Source organism: Chenopodium quinoa, unplaced genomic scaffold (assembly GCF_001683475.1).
Source record: "Chenopodium quinoa cultivar QQ74 unplaced genomic scaffold, ASM168347v1, whole genome shotgun sequence".
Taxonomy (NCBI): Eukaryota; Viridiplantae; Streptophyta; class Magnoliopsida; order Caryophyllales; family Amaranthaceae; genus Chenopodium; species Chenopodium quinoa.
In genome coordinates, this window is record NW_018742329.1 from 6,867,663 (window position 1) to 6,876,704 (window position 9,042).

The 9,042-nt window shown below is 30.9% G+C and overlaps 2 protein-coding genes across 2 annotated transcripts; both read left to right on the forward strand.

The window, feature by feature from the left end:
• The first annotated feature begins 1,157 nt into the window (after window positions 1-1,157).
• Window positions 1,158-6,071, forward strand: LOC110692152. The gene is made up of 8 exons (XM_021869154.1): window positions 1,158-1,473; window positions 3,212-3,344; window positions 3,606-3,957; window positions 4,076-5,075; window positions 5,193-5,479; window positions 5,557-5,688; window positions 5,785-5,965; window positions 6,063-6,071. The coding sequence occupies exons 2-8, from the start codon at window positions 3,257-3,259 to the stop codon at window positions 6,069-6,071; spliced, it is 2,049 nt and encodes a 682-aa protein (XP_021724846.1). The 5' UTR covers window positions 1,158-1,473; window positions 3,212-3,256.
• A 482-nt stretch (window positions 6,072-6,553) lies between these two features.
• LOC110689218 lies at window positions 6,554-7,626 on the forward strand. Its single transcript, XM_021865949.1, has 2 exons — window positions 6,554-6,840; window positions 6,953-7,626. The coding sequence occupies exons 1-2, from the start codon at window positions 6,643-6,645 to the stop codon at window positions 7,139-7,141; spliced, it is 387 nt and encodes a 128-aa protein (XP_021721641.1). The 5' UTR covers window positions 6,554-6,642; the 3' UTR covers window positions 7,142-7,626.
• The last annotated feature ends 1,416 nt before the right edge of the window (window positions 7,627-9,042 follow it).

Consider the following 9,042-nt stretch of genomic DNA (forward strand, 5'->3'; position numbering starts at 1 on the left):
ATGAGCTCATCATTGTGTTTAGTCTCGTTGGTGGTGATCATTGTCTTCGTATCCCTAATTACCAAGGTACAATTTCTCTTGTAGAAGAAGCAAAAGAGAAGGTTGTTGGTGGATCAAAGGAGGACAATTATATTGTAACGGAGAAGTAATGAGGAAAATCGTTTTTTTTTTATACACTGGTGAAATTCAATCTCAAGTCTTTAACTTTGTGTCATTTTTTTTTCTATCCCTCTACATATTAATTTTTTTTGGAAGGAGCTACATGCTTCCTTATCTTAGAACATGCAAATGTAAAGTTAAATGTTGATATTTAATGATTATTTGAGTATGCAGGTTAACTAATTAAATGTTTTTGGATTACTGCTGTATTATTGAAGCAAGTTAAGGATTCAAAGTTTATCTTATACAATAATAATTATATATAAATAAATAATATACGAAGTAATTTAAAAATGTTTGCATGATTGTATCATCTTCCAAACTCCAAAAAATTAGTCGGTAATACGGTTTGATTATTTTTTTTTATATTTTTTCCATTAAAAAAAAAGAAGAAATACTAGAAGACCTTATGTCGAAGGAATTGCAACTTTGCAAATGGCAAGTTTGCCCTTGTCCAAAGGAAATTAAACGCTGGATTGCAAATTTTTATTATATTTTATTTTATTTACTTTTGGCTGCAGTCTTACTCCACTAAACCCTTAACTCAATTAGATTTTGTTCACCCAAAAAAAAAAAAAAGAAACTAATATTTTTATTTATTTCTTTTAATATAGCCATTTGCTATTTCACATTTTTTATGGCTTATTTTATCATCAATATTTTGAGTTTCATATTATCAAAAATCATTGAATGCTAATTTTTGAAAACTACATGTTGAACGATTTCAATAAGAACTGGCCTCATATGACTTTTTTTTTCTTGCATATTGGTGAAAAACTGGTCAAATTGGATCCCCTTTAACTAAGACTACAAGTAAACAGTGACGGATCCAGGATTTCCGACTTGGTGAGTCACTATCAATTATTGATTACTTGTGAAAGTATAAATAATTTTTCCAAATCTTGTTCATAATTAATTTCAATCCAAAAATTATATATATATATATATATATATATATATATATATATATATATATATATATATATATATATATAGGATTAGGATCATGTAAAAACAAGTCTTAGGGTGAAAACATGAAAACAATTAATCCCAGCCGTAGATTATAATCTAGCGGATGATATTTAATGTATATATATCCTAATTTTCTCTCTCCTCCCGCGAAAACACTTTCTCTTTCCTCTGTTATTTTCTTCCTCCTCTTCCTTCTCTCTTCACTTTCTCTCTCCTAATTTCTCGACATTAGCGAACTCCTTCAGCAACACCGCTTCAATTACCATCAGCGAACTCCTTCAGCAACACCGCTTCAATTACTTTGATTTTTAGCAATTTCTCAGCTCTACGATCTATTATCAGGTGAGTTCTTTGTGGTAATTTCGCTATTTTTGCACGATTTGAGGTTATTAGGTTTCTGAAATTTTGTTTGCTGGAATTTCATGAGTACTTTTTTGTAGATTCAACCGAAAATTTAATGTCTATTATGTTTTTCGTGTATGATTTTTGTTTAATTTTGTAATTTTGCAAGTTTTTTATTTTATTTTTTTCGATTTGATTTGATTTTTTGAATTTCAACTTAAGTTTCGTTTTAGTAGAAGTATTTTTTAAATGTATTTTGTTTAATTTTTCTTAATTTAAGTAAACTAGGTTTTTATGTGTATTTTTGCTCGAAATTCTGGTTTTGTTGTTGTTCTTCATCTTCTTAGTAACACGATTTTTGTTGAGCATAATTTTGTTTTTGTTGATTTCGAGTTTAGCTGATTTTTGTGGATTTTGATTTCGAATTAATGCCTGTTAGGAATGCGAATAGCTAAAATGCGAATTGTGTGTGTGTGTTTGTGTTTGGAGTAGTTAATTCGAATTTTGAGTAATTTGAAGTGTTTTTAGTGGATTTGTGAGTGAATTCGGGAGAGTTTGGAGTAGTTAATTCGAATTTTGAGTAATTTGAAGTGTTTTTAGTGGATTTGTGAGTGAATTCGGGAGAGTTTGGAGTAGTTAATTCGAATTTTGAGTAATTTGAAATGTTTTTAGTGGATTTGTGAGTGAATTAGTGAGAGTTTGGAGTAGTTAATTCGAATTTTGAGTAATTTGAAGTGTTTTTAGTGGATTTGTGAGTGAATTAGTGAGAGTTTGGAGACATAAATTAGCTACACTCGTTCCTGCTTCCACTTGGTGTCCAACTCGATTTGTATTTTCCCGTGTTCCGTTTGGTGTAGGCAACAGGAATGGTAATCAATCTCTTGCTAATGATGATCTGGAATTGAGACCTGACCAACATGGTGACATGTTTGGAGATGGACTAACTGCCTTGGTTGCATTGGTGTTCTTTGATGCTGTTGTGTTTCTCTCTTACAACCTGTCTTTTCTTATTTGTGATTTGAAGTGGTTTCAGCTGCATCAAATGTCCTTAGGTTCCTACATGAATTATTTGCCTTTTGCACTTAGATAAATTTTCTGGTGTTTGTGATATTGATGCAAAGACTCTTTCCACATCAACCGTAGAAAGAAAGAAAGAAAGAAAGAACATAAAGTATGAAGAATTCTTCCTGGTTTAAGATACTGACTTTGATTCTATATGTCCGATTTTTTGGTGTTGAGCAGACTGCTTAAGCGACTAACCCAGGAGCTACAGACATCTGGGGTGGATTTGTGATAGATTGCTTCTGATCATGCTAAATCGACATCTACATGACTTTCTTGACTGTTGAAAAGTGTACTTCTAGTCTGACATATGTGCATGGTTAATTTGACTCTGTACTGGATTTTGCTTCAAAATTTCTGAATTAGGCCTGTTTTGAACTTGAATCAAGGTAGCCAGAATTCGAGGATTTGGATACCTTAGTTTGATCTGATTTTCACTGCCCTGACCTGACCTGAATTGATTTTTTTATTCGTAAACAAATTGGTTGTCAAAAGACATAAATATGAATATGACCTGAACTTGTTCTAAAACCAAATCAAAATAAACTGAATCTTTTTGGAGGGGTGTTGGACTATGTTATTTTTGAAGTTTTGTTTTAAAAAAAGGTCACTATGCCATAAAAAGAGGCAACTACTTTGGTTTCTTTTGTTTATCTTTTCGTATGTCTTGTTACAGGGTGCAACAAGGATTTTCATTCGATTTGGATTAGATTTTATTCCTATGGTGAGAACTAGAGGTGGTGCTACTTTTAAAAAAAGGAGAGGCCTTCGTAGCTCAACAGGAGGAGTTAAATTGAAAGATACAGGAGGTATGATGAATGTTTTGATTTTTGGATTATTAACCTTAATATACTAGTTGCTCTATTATGATAGTCTCCTAATACTATAGAATGTAGGTCCCTATTAATATAAAAGTTACTATATTATTAGTTCCCTATATAACTGAAAAAGGTCACTATATCAATGACAATGATTATTATTTTTAAGTTATTAGTTTGCTATATTATAATTGTTTGCTAGATGAAAATGAAGATAATTGTATATATAACTATATGCTTGCGTGTTTTTAGCATGTATCAATCTCGATCATGAAGATGAAGAGCATATTGATGGTGGAAGCAAAATGATCGATGATGATACTAACAGAGATAAAGATGCTTGTATTGAAAAAGGATTGAAAAAGAAAGCTATCACTAAGAAAAAGAAACCTTCTAACATTGAGAATGCTATACCTTTGTCAACTGTGATGGAAGGAAAGAAGGGGAATGAGTCTTCTTCTTCACATGCTATTGTTTTGCCAGCTAAGAAGAGAAAGTTGGATGAAAATGAAGGTCTTAAAGTGAAGAAAGTGAAGGAAAATAAGGATAAGAACATTGTGATTCATAGGCAAGAATCTGCAATCATAGATAGTGATGTACATATGTAAGTGAATATTTGTTTCTTTTTTTTGAAGTTTTGTTTAAAAAAAAGGTCACTATGCTATAAAAAGAGGCTACTATTTTGGTTTCTTTTGTTTATCTTTTCGTATGTCTTGTTACAGGGTGCAACGAGGATTTAAAACACGTTGCAGGCCATTTCATTTAGTAGAGATGATTAAAACTTTTTCAGATGATCAAATCAAGGCTGTTAAAGAAATTGGCTTTGGAGGTTTGTTATCTTTGAAGGTGAAACGAACTGCAACTGATATGCTATCATGGTTAGTAGATTGTTTTGATCATGGTAGCTGCATGTTTACTATTGATGGTAAAAAAGATTTTGTTGTGACTGAATTTGATGTGTATGATGTTTTTTGCCTTCCTTGCAAAACATCTAAGAAAGTTGAAGAAATTTCTCGTTGTGCTAATGTCATCAACCCTGATTATGATTTAAAGGTTAAATGGAGGTCTCATTTTGGTCTTATGGGTGAGAATGATCAGATTCCTTTGGGTTTTTTGGAATCTAAGATCCCTTTACTAGTAGATGGCGGGGAAGAATTCAGACAGCTTTTTATCATGCATGCTTTTTCAAGTTTTTTAGCACCTACGTCCAACAGAACTGTGGATTTGAGAATTGTAAAATGTTTGGTTGATGTTAATCAAATAAGAATTTATAATTGGTCAAAATATGTCTTAGATAGACTTTGTGAAGCCGTGAAGAGCTACAAAGAAGGAAATATAGAATGGTTTTGTGGTTGTGTTTTGATGTTAGAGATTATCTATTTTCATCGATTGAGGTTTAGGAATGTTGTGTTAAATTCTACAATACCTTTAATTCAACATTGGACTGATGTGGATATAAGAGATAGAATTAGAAATGAAAAGTTGTCCAAGGGTTTTGGGTGTGGAATTCTTGAGTTTGATACATATCCAGTGAGTGAGAAGTTGCAATTTGAGGATGGACAAGTTGTTTGTAATCAATTCAAGGAAGCTCCTGTGAATCAAACTTCTGGAAAAGAATCTGTTGTTTATGAAGGTGTCCGTAGCAATGTTAAGGGTGTTATTCAGTTTGAGCTACCTGCCAGTTCAATGTCTAATGAGGAAATTCGTTCAATTGCTATTGATGTAAGTATTTTACCCTTTAATTATGTCTGTCTGTTTGGTTTTTTTTTTTTTTTTTTTTTTTTTTTTTTGTCACAAATTATTTTATTAAATCTAAGTGCTACATTTTTTTTTTCACAGGAAGTTTATGAGAAGTTTTTGCTCATGAAAAGAGATTTAGAAGTGGTATCTAACTTCTACATGAATGAGTTGAAAGTGTTATTTCAGACTCGTAAATCTAATGATGCTTCAACTTCGACACCTCCAATGTCCCAAACTGATTTATTCTTTATGAATCCTCGTGTTCATGAAATTGTTGATGAGATTGTGTCTCTTGTAAATTGGGTAAGCAAAGTTCCTAATGGTTTGGATGATGATGATATTGATGATAATGGTGCACCTGCAAAAGAGATTAATGTTTGTAGTTGGTGAGGTTCCAAGGATAGGTTTTTGAGCATGTTTTGAGTAATGGAAAATCTAAATGCTCCCTTGCTATGGATGTTAGTCTCTTTGGTGATAAAGTTACATATGTAACTGAATATAGTAAGTCAAGTAATAAGGATATGAAGGTTTTGGATGCAGTTGTCCAGGAACTTGTTGACTACTGCATTAGTGATTATCATGGTTTCGATCTCAAGTAAGTCATGTCATTGTTCTTTTTGTTATTTATTTTCAAATTTTAATAATAAGTGACTATGTTAATATACATGTGTCTTTTTATTTCCTTGTACAGTGAGGTGTTGGTATCTTTTGGCAAACCATTTGAGATTACAAGGAATGAATTCCTTTCATTAGGTGCACCGGCTATTGCTATATCTTCTGTTATTATTGATTGTTGGGCTATGTTGCTTAATGAAAACCAGAAGAGTAGTGCACATGGACCTCAAAAACTATATTTTGGTGTTTCTCAAAGTGTAAGTATCTTTCGGCTATTTAGTTACTACATCATTATAATGGTAGTTGTTCATTATAAAAAATTCATAAATTAATTTCACTATGTATTGAAAACAGTCACTATGATTCATAAATTAATTTCACTATGCAATGAAAATAGTCACTATGTAATGCAAGTAATTACATTTAAGAAAAATAACTCTACCTTCTAATTTTTTTAATATTTATTAATGTTTGTTCTTTTTTAGGCTTTTTTACTGAAAGTTGCAAACACAGATAGTAACACACAAGACATTGACAAGCTATTTTACATTTGGTCAAGATGGTTGTTCATTCCTTGCAATGATTTTTGATATTGCAAATGTTGAGTTGGTAATACATTGCAAATGTTGACAATCATTTTTCAACTAAGTACTTTTATATTAAGTTTTTCAAGCTTAATAGTTGTTTATTTATTTATTGCAGATATTTGTTCCTATACTCTTGAATGAGCACTTTTTCCTAATTGTTGTGAATTTGAAGGAAGAAAAGCTTCAGTTCATTGATAATATGAGTTATGATACAAAGTACATGAGTGAGGTTGAGAAGTTCTCTGATGTTTTGGTAAAAATATGATATTTTGGATTTTATTTGTATTTTTCTAGTTAGGATATGCTTCATGGAACCTAAAGTATTAATTTATTTTGCCTAGAGTGATATGCTGAGTACTTTTCTTGATCAACGCCTTCCTCAAAGTAATGACTCAGTGAAGAACATGATTGAGTATACTTTGGAGTCACCTTCTGTAAATTGGAAGTCTGGAAAACAGAAGAATAATGATAGTGGCATTTATACTATGGTCAGCATGCTTTACTTTGATGGAGCTGATGTGTTCGACTGCGATGTTTTGAAAACGGTTATCTCGTCTCATTTTTTTTATTTGGCTTTCAATTTTTATATATTAACTATTTCCTCCATGGAATTAACTAGCTTTTTTATTCTAATTTTTGCTTAAATTAATATATTAGGTTTCAACTAGACGGACATTGAGAGCTCAGATTGCTGCTACTCTGGTATTATCTGATATGAACATTGTCAGAGATGAAGTTCTTGAAAAGCTATCTGAATTCAGATTAATAAGGAGTCAAGTTGCAAAAGATGTTTTTGATGGGATTAAGAAGAAAACAAAGCAAGGTAAAAAGGAAAAGAAAGTATAGGCAGACTAACGAATATGTGGATGAAGTTTTTTGCTCGGAAGTATTTGTATTTTGCACAGAAGTAGGAAATCTAATGTAATGATGTAGTTTGCATCAACAAATGGATAATCTAACAAAATTGTATAAGTGTTAATATAGAACAATATGATATGATTCCAGTTCATACAAAGCTTTTGAATTGGTGGTATTGGTAGTTCTTTTGATATGTAATCTTTAATTGACATTCAAGAAGTTTAGTGAAATATATATTAGTTATAAATTTGGCGCCTATGTTATAAAAAAATGGTACCTATGTTATTTAAAAAGGTTTCTATATGATAAGGTCACTATGTATTTAAAAAGGTATCTATGTTATTTAAAAGGTTTCTATATTATAAGGTCACTATGTATTTAAAATGTTATTAGTTCAATGTGTTATATATAATTAAGTTATAATGCAAAATTATCACCATATTCATTATTATATTTTGTATACATATGTGACAAGTTTTCAAAGGACCTATGATAAATATGTACCTAAAAATGTCTAACTTTTTTTTATCTCTTAAAAAAAAAAAAAACTTGAAAAAGGATATTATATTACTTTTTATAGTCATTATGTAAGTAAAATGGCATTATATGAGGTAAAAATTTCCAATTACTATGCGATGCAAAAGGATCACTATGAGATGCAAGAGCGTTACTATGTGATAAAAAGATTTCTATAATAATCTGTCTCTATTTAAATAAAAGGTCACTATGTAAGGTAAAAGTGTCGTATTTATATTAATCTATTCTTAAGCTATTCATTTAGTATATCAATTAAAAGAACGAGCCCTCCTTCCCTAACTTTGTATTGGCTTAATCGATGTGGATTAGAAGAATTGTTAAAATGTGAGTATTTTTTATACGGTTGTTATATCATAATAAAGGTCATTATATCACTAAAAAGGTTATCACGGAATAAGGTGTCAATACGATGAAAAAAAGTCACTATGACGTTAAAAACACATACTATATATAAATTGAAGTTATCATATGCCAATATGTCACTACATCAAAATAACAATATAAAGGTCAATAAAAAGTTTAACAATAAAAGGTCACCCTATCAATAAAATTTTAACAATAAAAGGTCCCTGTTTAATATATGTGAAACAATAACAATCACTATATCAATAAAAAGGGCACTATAGCACTATGTTCTTTCTTTCCTCTCATCTCCTCTATTTCAGCACTAGGCTGTCAGTAGCCGATGTTGCTTCTTGTAAATATGAAGTGGTTTTGCAGCCTTTCTACTCTTCTTTGAAATCCTGAAATCATGTACACGAACATATATAAAGTGAAAATCTAGTGGGAAGTAAACATAGTACAAAATTTATTTATTTTTTTCTACAAAAATACCTCATTCAAGTTGGATTTTTTTTGCGGACAATTCCGACTATCATGGTTTGTTCTCTGACCACAAGTTCTACAAAGTCTATCTTTCCTTTGGCTTTCCTCAATAGCTATCTCTTTGTCAGATTTTTTCCTTTTTCCACTACCACTACCTTTGTTGGAAGACTTGTTTGGAGGAAGAATATCAACTATGTCATTAGATCCAACAAATAATTCGATGTGTTTATTTTTTTGCCTCACGTTTATCAACTGGACTTATAGAATCCAAGTCTTTCATCTCATTTTCAAAAGATATTAGCTTAGACACAATGACTCTAGGCATTCAACTTTCTCCTACAAAGACTTACACATGAAAAAAACCTGCACCATAAATCACCAACTAGCTTTTGCTTCTATCCTTCTCTGCCCATCAAGCAAGTTGTTTAAGCCAAAAATTGGTTTCTTCATAGCTTCTTTAGTCCAACGATGTAAAACATATTGCTTGGAATCTCAAATAAGAACTTTCCTTTCATGACAAAGAGAAT